The sequence below is a fragment of the Hippopotamus amphibius genome, chromosome 1, assembly GCF_030028045.1.
Source record: "Hippopotamus amphibius kiboko isolate mHipAmp2 chromosome 1, mHipAmp2.hap2, whole genome shotgun sequence".
Classification (NCBI taxonomy): Eukaryota; Metazoa; Chordata; class Mammalia; order Artiodactyla; family Hippopotamidae; genus Hippopotamus; species Hippopotamus amphibius.
Genome location: NC_080186.1, coordinates 135,673,325 through 135,694,261, shown reverse-complemented (window position 1 = coordinate 135,694,261; position 20,937 = coordinate 135,673,325). Strand labels below are relative to the sequence as shown.

The window sequence follows — 20,937 nt, the reverse complement described above, 5'->3', positions numbered from 1 at the left end:
CGCAAACTCCCAATCATCCCTCCCCTACCCCACCTTGCCCTTGGCAACCACAAGTCTGTTCTCTGAGTCTGCGTCTGTTTCATGGATAAGTCCAGTTATGTCATATTGTAGATTCCACATATAAGTGATGTCATATGGTATTTGTCTTTCTCCGTCTGACTTACTTCATTTATGGATGGACCTAGAAATTATCATACTGTTACTGCAAATGGCATTATTTCATTCTTTTTATGGCTGACTTACATTCCATTGTATATGTGCACCACATCTTTATCCAGTCCTCTGTCAATGGACATTTAGGCTGTTTCCATGTCTTGGCTACTGTAAATAGTACTGCTGTGAACATAGGCGTGCATGTATAGTTTTCTTCAGATACGTGCCCAGGAGTGGGATTGCTGGATCATATGGGAGCTCTATTTTTAGTTTTTTGTGGAACCTCATACTGTTTTCCACAGTGGCTGCACCAATTCACATTCCCACCAACAATGTAGAAGGATTCCCTTTTTGCCACACCCTCTCCAGCATGTTATTTATAGACTCTTTAATGGTGGCCATTCTGACTGCTGTGAGGTGATACCGCATTGTAGTTTTGATTTGCATTTCTCTAATAATTAGTGATGTTGAGCAGCTTTTCAAGTGCCATTGGCCATCCGTATGTCTCCTTTGGAGAAATGTCTATTTAGGTCCTCTGCCCATTTTTTGAGCTGTTTGCTTTTTTGTTATTGAGTTGTATGAGCTGTTTGTATATTTTGGTAATTAAGCCCTTGTCAGTCACATTGTTTGCAACTATTTTCTCCCAGTCCATAGGTTGTCTTTTTGTTTTACTTATGGTTTCCTTTGCTGTGCAAAAGCTCATAAGTTTGATTAGGTCCCATTGGTTATTTTTGCTCTTACTTCTATTGCCTTGTAAGACTGGAAATTCTGTACCTTTTGACTCCCTTGATCTACCCTCACCTCTGGCAACCACCAGTCAGTTCTCTGTATCAATGTGTTTGGTTTTTTGGTGGGTTTGTTGTTGTTGTTGTTTGAGATCCACGTATAGCTGAGCTCATCAGGTATTTGTCTTTCTCTGTCTGACTTCTTTCACTTAGCATAGTGCCCTCAAAGTCCGTCTGTTGACACAAATGGCAAGCTCTCATTCTTTTTATGGCTGAATAATATGCCATTGACTATATACCATATCTTTTTTATCCATTCATCTGTTGATGGACACCTTGGTCCATCTATCTTTGCAAATTAGTTTTTGTTTTCTTCAGATTTCACCCAGAAGTGGGATCGCTGGATCATATGGTAGTTGTTTTTAATTTGTTGAAAACCTCCATACTGTTTTCTAGAGTGGCTACACCCATTGACATTCTCAACAAGCGTGTACAAAGGTTCCCTTTCCTCCACATCACCACCAACACTAGCTGGTTGTTTTTTTTTATAAGAGCTGTTCTAAGTGGTGAGAGGTAATATCTCAGTATGGTTATTTGCATTTCTCTGATAATTAGTAACGTTGGGCATCTTTTCATTGTATCTTATGGCCATCTGTATGTCTTCTTTGGGAAAATGTGTATACAGATCCTCTGCTCATTTTTTAATCAAATTGTTTTTTGCTGCTGAGTTGTATGAATTCTTCATGTATTTTGGATATTTGTCCCTTATCAGATAGATGATTTGCAAACATTTTCTCTCATTCAGTATAGTGCCTTATTTTGTGGATGGTTTCCTTTGCTGTGCAAAAGTTCTTTCGTTTGATGTAATCCCACTTGTTGGTTTGTGCTTTTATTGCCTTTGCTTTTGTGTCACATGCCAAAAAAAAAAAAAATCACCAACGCTAATGTCGCGGAGCTTATCACCTGTATTTACTTCTAGGAGTTTCATGCTTTCAGGTCTTCAAGTTTTTAATCCATTTAAGTTCATTTTGTAAATGCTGTAAGATAGTGTTTCATTCTTTTGCATGTGGCTGTCCAGTTTTCCCAACACCACCGATTGAAGAGACTGTTCTTTCCCCCACGGTATATTCTAGACTCTTTTGTCATAAAGTAATTGACCATATATGTGTGGGTTTATTTCTGGGCTCTTGATTCTGTTCCATTGGTCTATGTGTTTTTTAATCTAAGGCCACACTATATGAAATCAGGTAGCATGATGCCTCTGGCTTTATTCTTTCTCAAGATTACTTTGTTTGGGTATCTGTGGTTCCAGACAAATTTTAGGAGTATGTGTTCTATTTGGGTGAAGAATGCCCTTGGAATTTTGATAGGGATTGCATCGAGTAGTATGAATAGTTTATCAAAATTAATTCTTCCAACCCATGAGCATGGAGTAGCTTTTCATTTATTGGTGTAGTCTTTGATTTCTTTCATCAGTGTCTTATAACTTTCAGTGTACAGGTCTTTTACCTCCTTGGTTAAATGTATTCCTAGGTATTTTATTCTTTCTTGATGCAATTGTAAATGTTTTTTTAAAATTTTTCTTTCTGGTACTTTGTTATTCGTGTATAGGAACAATAGATTTTATATATTTATCCCACAACGTTACTGAACTTGTTTATTAGTTCTGACAGTTGTTTGGGTGAAGTTTTTAGGGTTTTCTATGTATAATAAACTGTCATTCTTTGCATATGATGTCATAACTTCTACCTTTGTAATTTGGATGCCTTTTTTTCTTGCCTAATTGCTGTGAATAAGACTTTAATACTTTGTTGAATAAAAGGGAGTCCTTCGTCTTTTTCCTCTGAGATCGGGAACAACTGTCAGCTTTTTACCATTGCATAGGATGTTAGCTGTGGGCTTTATTATGTTGCGGTATGGCCCCTCTCTACCTACTTTGCCAAGCGTTTTTCTTGTAAATTTTGTCAAATGTGTTTCTTCATCTGTTGAGGTGATAATATGGTTTGTAGCCTTCATTTTTTTTTTAACGTGGTTTTCACATTGATTTGCTGATGTGAACCATCCTTGCCTTCCCTAGAATAAACCCCTCTTGATCATGGTGCATGAGGCTTTTAATGTACTGTTGAATTCAGTTTGCTAATGTTTTGTTGAGGATTCTTGCATTTATGTTTAGAGATACTGACTTGTAGGTTTCTTTTCTTGCAGTGTCCCTGTCTCGTTTTGGTATCAGGGTAATGCTGGCCTTGGGAAATGACTTTGGCGTGTTCCCTCCTCTTTATTTTTTGAAAGAGTTTGCGAAGGATTGGTATTAACTCTTCTCTGAATGTTTAGTAGAATTCAGCAGTGAATTCAGCTGGGTGATCCTGGACTTTTGTTGGGTGGGAGATTTTTGCTTCCTGATGCTTCCTGATTCGATCTCCTTACTAGTAATTGTTCTGTGCAGATTTTATTTGTGCATTAGTCAGTCCTTTAATTTGTGGAACACAAAGTAAGGCGCATAAAGTAGCTGTTCTCACTAATTTAGGAAAACATAATTCAGTACCCTCTGCCTAAGGTGAAGTGTTTTCAGGTACATCAGTGGGTCGTAGAAAGCATCACCGTTCCTCAGGCAGGTTGGAGTTGTTTCGATGATTATGACAGGCAGCCCCAGCATGCTGTGCCCCCCAGCCCCTCCCCGTCTCTCGTCCTCTGGCCCCGTGAGTCTGCGCCTTGTGTGGTTCTGCGTTGGGGAAGCCTTCCATCCCGGGAACTGCTTCTAACCGGTGTGTCTGTTCTCCAGCTATGACCACGAGGGCCGCCTAACCAATGTGACACGCCCCACAGGGGTGGTGACCAGCCTGCACCGGGAAATGGAGAAATCTATCACCATTGACATTGAGAACTCCAACCGTGATGACGATGTCACCGTCATTACCAACCTGTCTTCGGTGGAGGCCTCCTACACAGTAGTACAAGGTAAGTCTCTTGCCCGCCACCACCCCACCCTGACACTTGCCTCCAGACTCAGCCAAGGCCAGAGGTAGGTGTGAGTTACCAAGCCTGGGAGGACTTCCAGACACCGCACACCCCTCGGCTTGCTGTTTTAGTTTGTAGCACACTAACTCTGCAAGAGGTCGATCTTGTAGAAAAGGACTTAATCAGACACAGGAGAATGTCATCTATACCAAACCAAATGTCTGGATGTTTGGAAATGCCTACATATTTATCTGCCAATGTCAGTCTGCAGCCCCACGTACTCTGCCCCCCCCCCCATCACCAGCACTCCCTACAGCCCAACACACACAATTACCATATCGAAGGTGGTTTTAGTCTCTTGAGCCCACTTGGTGGGGGGGGGGGGTCCCATTGTGAGTCTTTCCTCCTAGCATTTGTGTGATACGTTCGTTGTCCTGCAGTCACAAAGCCCTCTAGCCGTCTCTTACCGAGACCTCAAAGGTTTCTGACCACCTCGTGGTTACTCTTGCTGTTCAACATGACATACAGTCCAGGAGAAGCTCAGGGGCTGGCAAGAAAAGGAATTGTGCAGATTAGTTTCTCTTTTAATTAAGATATACTGTCGGTGGGCTAGCCTATTGTCAGAGGATAAAAGTACCCTCGCGGTAGATAAATGATGACATTTCTGGACTATTATCCCACGACAGAGCCTACTTCCATGACTCTGTTTCTGCTCTGCCAGATGATTAATGATGTAGATTTTGTCTTTCTGCATGATGGCCACAGTCGCAGGAGTGACAGGCACACACTTGCTCACTACCCCAAAAGCCAGCATCTCAGAGGCCAGCCCGGCTGGCCTCTTCTGCCCAAAGAATCAGGAAGCCACATTTCTATAAAAGGAGTCTCTGACTCACGTTTCCTACCTGGAACTTTTCGATAAAGGAAAAGGTCAGAAGTCTGACTGGCTCGTGTAGATTCCATTTGGGAAGATAAACACACGTTATCAGCACCACTGGCTCCATCTTCCCCGTGCTATTTGCGTCTCCTCAGATTTCTGTGCAGGGGACGTGGTGTCATGGTGGAGTCAGCAGCAGAGGCGTGGCGGGGCAGGAAGGTGGCTTTCTCTCTTTTCTCAGAGAATCCTAGACTTCATTTGCAGCGGATCTGACCTGTGGTAGACCATCAGCCTCAGGTTAGATGGTGGGCGAAAGGGGGAAAAGAATGCGTTAAAGATCAGGGATTTGATTGACATAAATTGTGTAGGCAAGAGACGTCTTTACATGTACTATTAATAGTCTTCAGTGAGTAAAAGAAAAATATCGCAGCATAATTATTTCTGGAGTGCCACATATTAATAATGTTTTTCTTTCCACGGATCAGTAGCGTCTCTGCTACTCACCTTAACATCACATGTGTGCTAACTGAAGGCAGCCTTAGACTGACAGCTGCAAAGTACCAAGGAAACCCAGAAAAATAGGGGTTCTGTTCTCTTATGCCTAGCAGAGTGGATAATTTATTTCCCTCTCCCCGCCCCCACTTACATTTCTCCAGATCAAGTGCGGAACAGCTACCAGCTCTGCAATAACGGTACCCTGCGGGTAATGTATGCCAACGGGATGGGTGTCAGCTTCCACAGCGAGCCCCACGTCCTAGCAGGTACCATCACCCCCACCATTGGGCGCTGCAACATCTCTCTACCCATGGAGAATGGCCTGAACTCCATTGAGTGGCGCCTAAGAAAGGAACAGATTAAAGGCAAAGTCACCATCTTTGGCAGGAAGCTCCGGGTAAGTCATTCCACCCAACTTGTCCCCACAAAGCAGTAGGGGACACCCCCCCCCCTTTCCCTCAAGAGCTGAGGCCATCTCCATTGCGCCTTTCTTCCCTGGAAGAGACACGTGAGCCACATCCCTCTGGGACTCAGACCTCAGGGAAAATGTCCTGCGGTTCCTAGGACTGGAAAAGGTAGGGATTTACCTTAAGCTGTAAGTACAGATCCCTTTGGTCTTCTTTTTACACTTGCCATCTTCTCCGTCAACCTGCACTGTTGGGCCAACTCCAGAGATGAACTGGTGCCCGTGCCGCCTGTGCGCTAGGTGATTTGCTAAATACTGGGAGAACAGAAGTTTCCTTTATGCTCAAGGAGTTGACAGTCCGGAAGAATGTATAAACCTCAGGATAATCTGACGGGTTAAGTGAGAAGATAGAGCTCGGTGGGATCACAGAGGAGCTATTATCCAGCCGGCAGGCCTCAGGGAAGGCTTCCTAAGAGGAAGTAACAAGCAAACTGCAGCAGCAAGTTTTAACCAACTCTAGCTTCGCCAGACTAGGTAACTTACCCGCAAAATTACCTCTTTAAAAACCGGTATCTAACATTTACTGAGGACTTTTATGACGCAAGCACTACATTAAATGCTTTGCTTGTATTCTCTTACTTTCAAGAGCCCTCGGGGCGCGGGGAGGGTAGGTGTTATGATCTCCACCTTTCAGATTGAGGCTCTGGGAAGCTAAATAACCGGTCTGAGGGTACAGTGGCTAGAAAATAGCAAAGCCAGGACTCGGCCCCCGTTCTGGCTTTCTGTCTGTCTCACGTGCCAGGATCCTTCCCCAGCGGGCCTCACAGCTTCCTGATTCGATCCTCAGTCACCCGGATAATCTGGGTCCTGCTCTGTTCCCTGATGCGGCAGTAAGAGGGACTGGTTCGTCCCCTCACGCTCACCTTGCGCGGGGGACAGCCCTTGGGGTCTCAGTCTTCGTCAGATTCAGCACGTGTTTACTGAACCCCTGACGAGGAGCCAGGCACTGTGCTATGCACCGGAAGCCCTGCCCTCCTGCAGCTTACCGTCAGGGGGTGGGGGGAAGGGGACAGCAGAGGCCGCAGATGATAAGGCAACTAATAGAAACAATCATTGCAGATTGAGGTACTCACCAGGAATAAACAACGCACTAGGGCAGGGTTTAACAAATGCTTGGGAATTCCTGAGATGAGACAACTCACCCTCAACAAAACCTGGGTCGTAGCTTCTGCTGTGTGATTGGCTGGAAATCCAGCCAGCCCGGGTCACCTCCCTGCAGGGCCAGGCCGCCCCATGTTAGGATTCCGCCTTTGTCTCATCAGAGTTTAGTTCTCCGCGTTAGGTTATCAGCAGTCTCCCGTGTTTTTCTTCCTTTGCTCATATCTGCAAAGTTGCAAGCTGCAGTATCTTCCTAAAGACAAAAATGAAGTGCGATTAGTAGCTAAATCCTTAATGACTGGATTCCAGGTCTGTATAATTGATTTTTGATACACCGCACGGTAGAAGTTGATTAGACGAAGTGATCGTGCCTTTTCCTCTGATAAATCAGTGATGCATTTTGACTAAGTTTTCAAAATAAAGATAAATGCTGCCCTAAAATAAAATGGCTGTAATCCCAACTCTGAATATTAAAAATCGTAATAATGATACTCGTGGTAATTAGCAGAAGTTAGACGCGCAAGTCTTGCGACTGAATTTCTGCCAGGGTTAGATTTGCTGGCATCATGTTTATGCAAATCGAAACACAGCTTTATCTATCAACACCTCAACAATTAATTGTCTGGTGTGAGTTCCTGTAACAATAATCACATATCCATTTAGCTCTCTTAAATGAAAATCACTATGAGATTATAACAGGTTGAGTGGACTGAAAATGTAATTTGAAAATGAGGGAGAAAGCCTGGAATTTATTTGCATCTCATTTATTTTAATTCAATTCATAAATTGTCTAGTGAATGAAATAAAAGCAACTTCTGGAAATTGCCGGGGAGAAGTTGGGAGAAGGTAGAGTGTCACATGAGAGTCGTGTGACGGGAGCTGTCACAGAGGCCGGGATCACAAGGGAAGGGGTACGTCCTTGTATCACTCAGGAGACGATGGGCTGTGATCAGTTCACAAATGTGAGCAAACAAGGCCTGACATCGGGGGCTCAATGAGCACGGCTACACCTGGCAGGCGTCACTGCCATCCTACCTGGTGAGAACACAGCGGGCTGACGTCAACTTAACTGCAAGGAAGCCCAGGAAATGGTGTCTTTCTGCTTGCCTAAGAAGAAAATGAGAGGGGATTTGGTGACCGCGTAGCAGGGTCCCTGCCATCCCGATCAGGACTGAGGGTTGCTTCACAGAAGAGTTGGAATCAGGTCTGCAGAGCGGTAGGAATCAGCCAGGCAAAGGTATCAGCAAGGGGTGGTCAGACACAGCGTCACTTGTGAAAAGGCAAAGAGGTCCAAAAAAGGAATGTCATTTCAGAAAACTAACTCAGTGTGGCCGCAGAGAAGGGGCTGGTTATACTGCGAGAGTGAGTGAGTCGGTCAGGGTGGGAAGGGACTAGAGGGGCGTGTTTTTGCTAGGCTGGCATGTATCCCGCGGACAGTGCGGGGGCTGTTCCAGGGTTTGGTCAGCGGAGTCACGTGCTGGGATTTGCCGTGCTAGAAAGACCTCTCAGGCTTCCTCGGATGCAGAGGAAGATAGATCAGACGGGAACAGGCCAGGAGGAGAGGGGTAATCCAAACAAGAAATGAAATCACTAGCAGAGAAGACAGAGGGAGATCTGAGAGCTGCTTAGCACACACGATTGGCAGGATTTGGCAGTTAGCAGGGTTGCTGTGTCATTGCTCACCTTTTAAGGAGCCCTTTCTGTGATCACATAGACTGGGAAGCCGGGGAGCCCTCCAGACTTTAGGGACTGGCCTGGCAGGCCCTGTGGAGGAGAGACGCTGGGAACTGAACCCCAAGACAGAGATGTGAGATTCTGGCAGCCCCAGCCCTGCCTCTTGGAATGGGCAGGAAATTGAATGAACTTGCAGGTGCTACCACTGACCCAGCACCATTTGATTGTCGACCCCTACCCCAATGGATAACGGGATTTGGGGAGTATCTCTGGTGTGCTAACCGAGGGTCTCGTGCACTGAAGCAAATAGCCTGACGTTTCCCAGCGACTGGCAAGCTCCTGGGAGTCTGGCCAGTTGAGTGGTGTGAGGGCCTAAGGCTCTAAGCATCCCTGGAGGTCACCAAAAATCCCGGTGAGCTATTACCATAGAACAGCTACCCAGTGAACCTCTAACCCATCTAGGTACCCCTTCTTCCAGCATTCCAGCCAAGGGCACCTCTTAGGTGAGGAATGCCTCAGCAGCTCTTGCATAAAGGCTGGTGAAATGTAAGATGGATGGACCACGGTCACCCCCTCCCATCGAAAGCTTTATGGCTTTTTTACTTTGGCAAAAGCACAAGCAGTCAACCCTGCCTAAACTCCAAGTGGGAAAGATTTTCATTATGCCTCCTAAGGATTGCTCCAGGAATCTCATTCAAAAGAGTCCTCCTCCCTCCGGCCCTCACCACCCACCACTCTCTCCTGTTTCCTCTGGCCTTCAAAAAACTCATGAAGCTATTACATCAGGGTACCTGTAAGCTCCATGAGCACGAGGACCATCTCACTGCTGTATCCCTGGTGACAAGTGCCATGTGAAGGACATTCAGACAGTGGGTGGCAAAGGAAGATGTGATGACCATGCCCCCTTAAAAGGCTCCTCTTTGGAACATGTGTAGTGCATAAATGCCTCTGTATCTGGCAGGAATCTTTCCACTGCAAGAAACAGAAAGTACACTCAGATTAGCTCAATTAAAAAGAGCATGCGTTGCCTTCCCTAGTAGTGAGCCCCCACCAGAGAGGAGCTAGCCTTCGTGACTTCACCAGCTCAAATGATATCACCATGCTGACGTCCGTCTCTCGGCCCTCTTCCATCTCTTAGCAGTGTTTCCCTTGACACTTAGCCTAATTCACCCCTACCTTCGACTGGTGACCTTGTCACACTGGGGAGTCAGGCAGACTTGGCTAAAGATGACTCCAGGCTGATACCAGTTCAGCTTAGTGACCCGGGGGAAGAGGAAGGGATCTCTTACAGAATTAAAAACTAAAATCCCTTGGAAGAACTCTGACTGGCCTGGCACAGATGGAATGGCAGTCACACCCCTTGGCCAATCCCTAGTCAGGGAGGGGGGGTCTGTGATTGGCTGGGTCACACATGGACACGTGTATCTTGTGATGGATATCTCAGTAAAGACTCCTAGGTGGGGAAAACTTAGAGAAAGGGGGTGCTGCACCCAAAGAGGGAAGAGATGGTTAACTCACACTCACACACCCCCAGATATACTCTTCCTCCTCCCTTCCTCTCTCCAAAGCCTAATCATAAAGCAAACTTCTGGTCCTGAGGACTTGTTGATGCACTAATGCTCCTCCCCTCCAGCAAGACTTTTTTCTAGACTTTTGGAAGAGAGACCTGAAACCAACTCCTCCTATGAAGATGTAAAGCTTCTGTTCTTTCCTAAGATGGGTTTACTGCATGATTCTCTCTGATAAGGAAGGCATAGAACCACCCTCTAGGTTATTTCCTCCTGATTATGATTTACATAGAGATTACAAAAGCGAGAAACAGCTACATGTGTAGGTAGCAGAACAAAAGGAAAATTGCTTCCAAGATAATCTTCCATCATGATATTGGTATTAGTGTTATTAGTATTCCAAGAAGAAGTGGGAGTTAGTAATTTTGTTTTGGTTCCCGTATAATTAATATGACATTGCAATTACACGTTGGCTTGTGTTACTTTTACTTTTGTGGCAAATGACAGTGACACAGGAATAAGGTGGGCGGCCAACGTGCATGTGTGCCCGCAAACACACGCACGCGAACTCAGTTCCGCATGGAACCCACTCAGGTATGCCTGTTAACATACACAGTCATCGCAAAAGCCTGAATTTTATCAGCCCTTCCAGTCACAGTGCATTCATGCTGCACCAACCAATGTTTTATGTTTTCAAACACCTACTGTGTTCCTGGCACTGTACTAGGCACCGAGTGTATATTAGTGAACAGACATGACACAATTCTGAGCAGTACTTGTGCAGACAGAACTTGCTATAAATTTAACATATAATTGCAAGGGTGAGCTTCTGCAAATATAATTCAACAATGTCCCCCGAGCAAACATTACTTTTGGATGACTTGCTGTTTTCGTGGGTGCGATGGAAAAGTGGAAAGACCCTCATGGAGCTTATGCTGTAGCAAGGGAAAACAGATAATAATCAAATAAAATACAAATAATGTAGGGACACAGACGTAGAGAACAAACATATGGACACTGGGGCGGCGGGGGTGGGTGCGGGATGAATTGGGAGATAGGGATTGACATATATACACTATTAATACAATGTACAAAATAGATAACTGATGAGAACCTACTGTACAGCACAGGGAACTCTACTTAATGCTCTGTGGTCATCTAAATGAGCAGGAAATCCAAAAAAGAGGGGATTATAGGTATAGCTGATTCACTTTGCTATACAGTATATAAAGTAACACAATATTGTAAAGCAACTATACTCCAATAAATACATAAAGAAATGGTGATGAGTGCTATGGAAAAAAAAAATACGGTTGAGATAACAGGGAATATCTGATTTAGGTTAAGGCCACTCTAAGAAAATAACATTTGGGCTGAGACCTGAATGAAAAGTAGGAATTTTTCAGGAATGGAATGGAAAGAAAGCCTTCTGTGCTAAAGTACCAGCATGTGCAAAGGCCCTGAGGCAGAAGAGACTGTTGCTTATTATCTGAGCAGAGATGAACCAATGTAGCTGGAGCAGAGTAGCTGGGGGTGGTGAGGTCAAGGGATTGGGGCCTTACTGGTGCTGCTAAGGATCGCAGAAATATAGACGTCCTCCCCAGATGTACCCACTGTTGAATGCAAAGGAGCATTCATCCGTAGGCTGGACTGTCTTCCTTTCTTCTTAGAAGCTAGGAGACACCAACATACTTGACTTCTAGAAGTTCAGGTTGAAGGATGACAAGTGCAAGGCTGCTCAGGTCGTCTGGACTGAGGCTCCACGTCACACACCTCTCCTCTCTGCCACGTGCCTACCCATGGACCCCCTGCCTCCACTAGAATACCCCACAGCATCGGAAGTGAAGGGCTCTGCCTGGGCAGGGCCCCTGCTTGCCACCCAAGCTTTCACCTGCTGACAGCCCTATCTGGAATATTCTCCCTGACTCATCTCCTGCCCTCATGTGTGACGTCTCATACTTTGGGCCCCGCTAAGGCAGCACTTCCTCTGGGAAACTGTCCCTGTCCATCCAGCTCTGGCTCCGTGTCCCTCCTCCGTTCCCATAGTGCCTTCCTCTGTTTACTCATCACCACACGAATGTTTTCCATTGCTGATTCATGTGTCCTTATCCTCCTCTGACTTGCAAGGTCTCGAGATCAGGGACCCTAACTGTGCTGCTCGGGTTAAAATACTAATCACATTAACATGCACATAGTAGGTGCTCGGTAAATGCTGAATGAGCGGATGTGATTTTAAGTTGACCAAATGAAAACCCTCTCCTTCCAGCCTCTGTTAATTCCAGGTCTCGGGTGTTCCTCCCAGAATGACTCGAAATTGCTCTTTAGAATGAAGGAAGCCTTTCAGATATTTGGAAGTCACAAATGTCCTGCTCACATTTTCTCATCTCAGTTTTTCATGTTAGAGCCTTAGATCATCAGAACTGCCGGCATGCTTATACTCAGTTTAATTCAACCCTCTTACACACAAATGTCTGAGCACCAAGCGCTTTCCAAAATAATAGAGACATTAAGAAAAATAAGATAAAGTCTCTGCCCACCAGGAGTTCACAGGCCATGACAGATAAGGAAACTGAGGCATGACCAGTGAAGGTTCTGCTTTGTAATGACAAAACTGACAAAACACTGGTCAAAACTGCAACTCAAATTCGGGTCTTTCCACCTTTCTACCTCACCGCCATCCGAAACAGCAAATCAACCAAAAATCCTGTTTGCTTGGGGAATATGTTATTTAATGTGTTTGCAGAGGCTTACCCTTCTAATTATGCATTATTTAAGCTAACATTAAATTTATAGCAAGTTGTTCTGTCTGCTGCAGTGCTGATCCCAACATAGCACAGAGTTGTTGTAGGGGAGCTGGGGAGAGCTGCTTTTTAAATCCTTGAGGATTGACCCAGAAAGGAAATGAAGATGTCATCCAGACCAGGCTTTTCCTCTGGGTGGGTGAAAAAGTAACCTCTCCCAGTGGGGAGTTCTGCTTTTCAACGTTACCAGACATGGAGAACGTCTTGCCCTCCCTCACTAATCTTTCCTGGCTTTCCCAGACTCGAAGCGGCATGGGCCAGGGACGGTGCTGTAAGTCTAACTGAGGTCTCTCCTGCTGTGCTACAGTGCCATTTCCGGGAGGGCATCCAGCCCAGTGTTAATTTCCTCTTTCCCGTTTCTCAATTCGCCAGCTCCCGACATTGCTGCTCAAGCTAAGTTAGAGTCACCAGTTATAGGCCCAGCAGGGCCATTTTGATGACAGCGTTTCCTTTTCTCGGGGTTTTTTACGAGCCTCCTTGTGACAGGCGTGTGCTTGGTGAGATCAAAACATTCTGGAGGGAGATTCCACATGGGGAAACTACTTCCCAAAGTCTGCCCCTCTGCAAAAATAAAAACCATGCTAAACAGCTGAGTTTTATTAACTGGGGAAGCCAGGCTGACGAAAATGCCTGATAATTAAAAATAATGGCTTCCTTACAAACACAAAATTGTATTAATTTAAAAATTGGTTTCTCTTTCACTGCATACCTACCGAGCTGGCTGGGGAGGGAATCGTGCTGATCCTGGCAGTGAAAATAATTCAAGATAACTTTTATGTTCTCCAGGAAGCCTCAAGGTTCATTTAAATATTGTTAGATGGGTAATTTAATTCAGAATAAGAGAACAGTGTGGCTAAATGAAAGCTCCTGCACACTCTGGAGTCGGGGGCAGGTGCCCATGAAAAGATTAGCATGTCTCTTGGACCCTCTGGGATCTCAAACCCCACAGCCCAGGCACCTCCTCTTTAGTAAAAGGACCCTCACAATGAAAGATATTTGCTTAGATTATATGGCTGGCCTGCACTCCTTGACTCAGCTTCAAGTGAATTTATCATATTTAATTATTAGAAGGATCGGGCATTTTTATACAAATTACACATTTCAGAAGTTAACTCAGCGACATCACCAAGATGGGAATATAGGTCATGCCTGACTTTGCTCTGCCCTCACGAGCGCAGCAGCTAGCACTGATTCATGGACAAGGCACCACTGAGAGCATCCTAGAACACAGGGTGAGGCTGAGGCACCGGCACCACCACCACCACCACCACCACCACCACCGCCTTGCACCACAGAGATCAAGACAGATGCTTCAGAAGGGTAAAAGAAGCAGCTGCACGCTGACCACACTGCCCCTCCCTCAGACCAACACAGCTCCACTAGTGGGCAAAGAGAGCTCATGGGCAGCATCCACCCCACCCCCCAGCACTGTGAGAGCTGCTACTCCTGTGTCACCCCACGGGGACTGCAGGGGCATCTATGGGGCTCGACCACTGGGAATCTGATCTTGATGGAGAAAGAGGGAGGGGACTGCAACCACCAGCACTCAGAGCTTGGCCGAGTCCCCGCCTGCAGCCCCCCAGGTAGTAACCCCAACCAACAGCTCTGCTCAGCGGTAGAACCAAGTCAGTCTGACCAGGGAACTGGGCAGGGTATAAATCAGGTCCTCAAACAAGGAGTTTTGCCAGCCCTAGAGCCTGATCTGCCCACATCCCCCTGCAAGGCAAGGACACCCAGCAGTGCTCAAGGCAGGAGGCAGGCAAGCAGAGCTGACCACCCCCAGAGCAAAGTCAGTACCAGGCATGGAGGGGGTCCCCTGAAACGCCCGGACAAGGGGAGTTCATTCACAGTCCCATTGCTGCGAAGTGTAGCTCTCGGCCCCTCCAAACCAGGAAGCCTGTTCAGAAAATTTGGGAGGTGTCCGAAGTGGACCCTCCTGCCCAACCCAGGCGGGCAAGCACATCATAGGTCTATCAGGGGCTGAGTGTGGCTCCCACCCCAGCTGGCCAGGGGGACTGGCAGGAACAGACAGAGGCTGTATAGCACAGCAAGCGCGAACAGAGGGGTGGGCAGGCAGAACTGATAGCCTGCAGAGCAAAGGCAGTGGCCCTGTTTGGCCAGGGAGATTGGGGCCAGTGTTGATTTGAATCAAGACAACAAACAAATAGCCTTACAAGCCTTGGAACGCGTTTTCCCAGTGCGCCCAAGCAGGGAAACTAATTTGTAGTCCCGCTCATTGCTGACTACATGCTTCAGCCCACCCGACCAATAACCTAACCAGAGCATGTGGGAAGCTACGTCGCCCGTCCAGCCACCCTGCTTAGTGTGGCACTTGAACAGAGAGCACAACCTATGGCTTTTCCCATCTGCAGCGCAAAACCGGTAGCCCGCATCTGGAGAGGGAATTCAGTATATGCTCTTCCCAAATTCAAGTCCCCAAACAACAAGCCATGTAGGCCCTGGATTCCATTCTGCTGCCCCACTAATGCAGGGCAGCTACCTACTGCTGAGTATAGTACTCAGGCCCAATGGTCTAGTAAGCCTGACCAGAGAACTTAGGCAACTGCAGAGCCCATCCTACAGCCTCACTTAGGCAGGGAAGCAAGACGAGTCCTGTCCAACTGTCCTCAGTCAACAGCACACCCTCCCACCCCTGCCCTCAGTTCTCAGGCAGTTGCCTCATCCAAAAATAGACCCTGATAGCAAGCCTCACCTGCTCAAGGATGTTATCAGCAGATACTTGCCAAAACTAAAAGTGAGCTAACTGGTGAAGAATTGTCTCTACCAAAGCAAAGCTACAAAGTCTAAAAAAGAGACCACTTATTCAAACGCACAGATACCAATGTAAGGAATGAAGGGTCATGAAAAATCAGGAAAATATGACACCATCAAAGGAAACTAAGAGAACTTGAGTAACTGACCCTACTTGAATATCTATGAACTGTCAGTCAAAGAATTCAGAGTAGCCCTCTTAAAGAACTTCAGTGAAATGTAAGAACACACAGACAGACAAACGAAATTAGGAAAACAATTCATGAACACAACAAGAAATTGAAAATAAAAACCATGAAAAAAAATTCTAGAGCTGAAAAATACAGTAACTAAACTGCATAATTCAATAAAGAGCTTCAAAAGCAGACTCAACAACCTGGAAGAAAGGACAGTTGAAATTATACAGAGGAGCAAAAAAGAAAAACAGTGATGAAAGCCTTTGCATTTATGAGACCCCCTCCCTCCCCCCCAAAAAAGAATATTTGCATTATGGGAATTCCAGAAGAGAAAGAGAAAGGAACAGAAAATATATTTAAAGCAGTAATGGCTGAAATCTTTCCAAACCAAAAGAGAGAAACGGACATCCAGATCAACGAGACCCAAAGGATCCCAAATAAGTTGAGCCCAAATAGGGCTACAAAGAGACACATTACAGTTAACATTGTCAAAAGTCAAAGATAAAGAAAGTTGAGAGCAGCAGGGCAAAAGAGAGACCTTACATACAAAGGAAACTCCATGAGACTATCAGCAGATTTCTCAACAGAAACTTTTCAGGCCACGAGAGAATGGGGTAATATATTCAAATTACTGAAAAAGGATTAAAAAAAAAACAAAAAACACTGTAAACCAAGAATTCTATAGCCAGCAAAGCTGTTTTTCAGAAATGAAGGAAGGGGGCTTCCTAGGTGGTGCAGTGGTTAAGAATCCACCTGCCAATGCAGGGGACACGGGTTTGATCCCTGCTCCAGGAAGATCCCACATGTCGCAGAGCAACTAAGCCCATGCGCCACAACTATTGAGCCTGTGCTTTAGAGTCCATGAGCCACAACTATTGAGCCCATATGCTGCAACTACTGAAGCCCACACGCCTAGAGCCCATGCTCCACAGCAAGAGAAGCCACGGCAATGAGGAGCCCGCGCAGCACAACAAAGAGTAGCCCCCACTCACTGCAACTAAAAGAAAGCCCACACACAGCAAAAAAAGACCCAACACAGCCAATAAAATAAACAAACAAATAAAGAAATAAATGAAAGAAATGAAGGAAGGATGAAGACTCATGAGCAAACAAGAGTGAGGGAGTTCACCACCATTAGACCTGCCTTACCAAAATGGTAAAGGAGTTCTTTGAGTGGAAGTAAAAGATTACTAATTAACATCATAAAAACAGAAGAAAGTAGCATAAAACTCACTTCTAATGGTAAACATATAGTCAAAGTTAATTACGTAATCTGTTAAGAGGAGTGTGTAATTCACTTACAATTCTAGTTATAAATTTAAAAAATAATAAAAATAATAATAACTATTATAATCTGTTATTAGCTACTTAGTATTAAAAATACATAAACTGTAATATCAGTACCTAAAATGTGAAAAGTAAAAATTTCAGGAATTAAAGTTACGTTATCAACTTGGCAGGGCCACAAAAAAAAGTTATCAGTTTAAAATAGTGTTATAATTTTAAGATATTTTATGTAAGTATAATGGTAACCATGAGGAAAAAACCTGTAGTAATTACACAAAAGAACATGATAAAAGGAGTCAGAGTACACTGGTACCAAAAGACATCAAAACACAGAAAAAAAAAGACAGCGAGGGGAATTCCCTAGCTATCCAATGGTTAGGACTCTGTGCTTCCCATAAGCCACAAGGCACGGCCAAAAAAAAAAAAAAAAAAAAAGCAGGATATGAAAAAGGAACAATGCATCTACAAGAAAGCCAGAAAATGATGAACAAAATGGCAACAATAAGTCCTTACCTATCAATAAGCACTTTAAGTGTAAACATTAAATTCTCTAATTAAGAGACATAGAATGGGGACTTCCCTGGTGGTCCAGTGGTAAAGAATCTGCCTTTGATCCCTGGTTGGGGAACAAAGGTCCTACATGCCATGGGACAACTAAGCCTGTATGCCACAACCACCAAGCTTGTGCACCTCAACGAGAGAGCCTATGTGCCACAAACTACAGAGCCCATGTGCCCTGGAGCCTGTGTGCCACAACTAGAGAGAGAAAAACCCACATGCCACAACTAGAGAGAAGCCCACACACCACAACTAGAGGGAAGCCCATACACCACAACTAGAGAGGAGCACTTGCGCCACAATGAAAGATCCTGCATGCTGCAACTAAGACCCGACGCAGCCAAAATAAATAAATGAAATAAAAAACAAACCAGAAAAGACGTAGGGTAGTTGAATTGATTAGGGAAAAAAAAATTTAATGATATGCTGCCTTAGGGCTTCCCTGGTAGTACAGTGGTTAAGACTCTGCCTGCCAATGCAGCGGGCATGGGTTAGAGCCCTGGTCCAGGAAGATCCCACATGCTATGGAGCAACTTAAGCCCATGCACTACAACTACTGAGCCTGTGCTCTAGAGCCTGTGAGCCACACTGCTGAGCCCACACGCTGCAACTACTGAAGCCCACGCACCTAGAGCCTGTGCTCTGCAGCAAAAGCAGCCACCATGATAAGGAATGCTTACACCTCAATGAAGAGTAGCCCTTATTCGCCACAACTAGAGAAAGTCTGTGTGCAGCAATGAAGACCCAACACAGCCAAAAATCAATAATAAAGCTTAAAAATAAATAAATAAATTTAGAGAGTATAACAGACTCTACAGCTAGAATGAGTGCTGTGAATGTAGATAGAATTGGTAATACAAGAACCAGGTTTCAGAAGCACTTTAAAAAAACAAAAACAAAACCAAAAAACAGTATGCTGCCTTATATGAGACTCACTTTAGCCTTAAAGACATATGTAGAGTGAAAGGATGGAAAAATATGTTTCAAATAAATAATAATCCCAAAAAAAGCAGGAGTAGCTATACTTATATCAAACAGAAGAGACTTTAAAAATGGTAAAAAGAAACAAAGTTCATTATATGCTGATAAAAAGGCCCATCCATTAAGATATAACAATTGTAAATATTTATATGCTCAACACTGAAGCATCTAAATATATAAAGCAAAAACAGGGCTAAAAGGAGAGATAAACAGCAATACAATAATAGGTGGGAACTTTAATATCCCACCTTCAACAATGGATAGATCATTCAGATGCAGAATCAATAAGGAAACAGTAGATTTGAACAATACTATAGACAAAACAGACCTAACAGACATATACAGAACATGCTATCTGATGACAGCAGAATACACATTCTTCAGGTGCACATGGAACAATTTCTAAGATAAACCATATGTTGGGCCACCAAACAAGTCTTAGCAAATTCAAGAAGACCAAAATCACATGAAGTATCTTCTCTGACCACGGTGGTATAATACTAGAAATCAGTAGCAGGAGGAAAACTAGAAAATGAACAAATACATGGAAATTTTAAAACACTCTCCTGAACAACCAATGGATCAAAAACAAACTACATAGGAAATTTTAAGAGTATTTTGAGGGACTTCCCTAGTGGTCCAGTGGTTAAGAATCCACCTTCCAATGCAGAGACACAGGTTCAATCCCTGGTCAGGGAACTAAGATCCCACATGCTGTGGGGCAACTAAGCCCATGCACAACTACAGAGCTCATGCACCACAACTAGAGAGAAGCTGCATGCCGCAACAAAGGCTTGCACACGAGGAAGATCCTGCGTGCTGCACCTAAGACCCAACACGGCCATAAGTAAATAAATAAATAAATAATTTTTTTAAAGTATTTTGAGACAAATGAAAATGGTAATACAACATACCAAACCTTATGGGATGCAGCAAAAGCAGTTCTAAGAGAGAAGTTCACAGAAACAGACACCTGCACTAAGAAGCAAGAAAGAGTCCAAAGAAACAACCTAACTCCATGCCCTTAAGGAACTAGAAAAAAAGGAGAACAAACAGAGCCCAAGTTTACCAGAAGGAAGGAAATAAAAGAGCATAAATAAGTAAATAAGAGAACAGAAAAATAATAGAAAATATAAAACAAACTCACAGTTGGTTCTTTGAAAAGATCAACAAAACTGACAAACCCTTAGGTACATCAACCAAGGAAAAAAGAGAAGGGACCCAAATCAACAAAATTATAAATAAAGAAGGACACATTACAATTTATACTACAGAAATACAAAGGACCATAGGAGGCTTCTCTGAACAACTATAGACCAACAAACTGAACAACCTAGAGGAAATGGAAAAATTCTTAGAAATGTACGAGTTACCAAGACTGCATCAGGAAGAAATAGAAAATTTGAACAGACCAATTACTAGTAAGAAAACAATCAGTAGCCAGAAATCGCCTAATGAAGAAAAGCTCAGAATCAGATGGCTTCACTGGTGAGTTTTCCCAAACATTTTAAGAAGAATTAACACCAGTCATTCTCAAACTCTTTCAAAAGTCAAAGAGGAGGGAACACTCCCCCCCAAGCTTATTTTACAAGGTGAGCATTATCCTGATACCAAAACCAGAAATGGACACAGTCAAAAAAGAAAACTACAAACCAGTGTGACTGATGAATATAGATGCAAAAATTCCCAATAAAATACTAGCAAACCAAATTCAGCAGCACATAAAAAAGGATCATTTACCATGACCAAGTGGGATTTACCCCTAGGATGCAAGGATGTTTCAACATATGCAAAATAGTCAGTGTGATACACCACATTAATAGAATGAAAGAAAAAAATCATATGATTATGTCAATACATGCAGAAAAAAAGCATTTGACAGGTGTTGAAATTAGGTATAGATGGAACAAATTGAATTTGTTGGTAACAAATTAGGTATACATAGAACATACCTCAGCATAATAAAGGCCATATACAACAAGCCCATAGCTACATCACACTGAACAGTAAAAGGTTGAAAGTTTTCCCCCTAAGATCCGAATCAAGACAAGGGTGCCCACTCTCACCACTCCTATTCAACATAGTATTGAAAGTTCTAGCCAGAGTAGTCAGGGAAGAAAAATAAATAAAAGGTATCAGAATTGGAAAGGAAGAAGTAAAATTTATCTCTATTTGCAGATGACATAATTTTACACATAGAAAATCCTAAATACTCTACCAGAACATTGTTCGAGATAATCAACGAATTTGTCAAGAGTGTAGGATACAAAATTAACATCCAGAATTCAGTAGTGTCTATGCACTCACAATGAATTATCTGAAAAATAAATGAAGAAAGTGATACTATTTGCAATAGTATCAAAAACAATAAAATACTTAGGAATAATTTTGCTAAGGAGGTGAAAGATTTCTAC

The 20,937-nt window shown here is 44.0% G+C and overlaps 1 protein-coding gene across 8 annotated transcripts in view; it reads left to right on the top strand.

Moving 5' to 3' along the window:
- The window catches only part of TENM2 (teneurin transmembrane protein 2), a 960,873-nt gene that overhangs the window by 904,577 nt on the left and 35,359 nt on the right, over nucleotides 1-20,937 (top strand). For all 8 annotated transcript variants that reach the window (XM_057729532.1, XM_057729570.1, XM_057729561.1 and 5 more), the window contains 2 exons: nucleotides 3,658-3,833; nucleotides 5,364-5,599. In XM_057729532.1, the coding sequence (XP_057585515.1) occupies nucleotides 3,658-3,833; nucleotides 5,364-5,599 (412 nt within the window). The remainder of the gene's footprint in view (nucleotides 1-3,657; nucleotides 3,834-5,363; nucleotides 5,600-20,937) is intronic.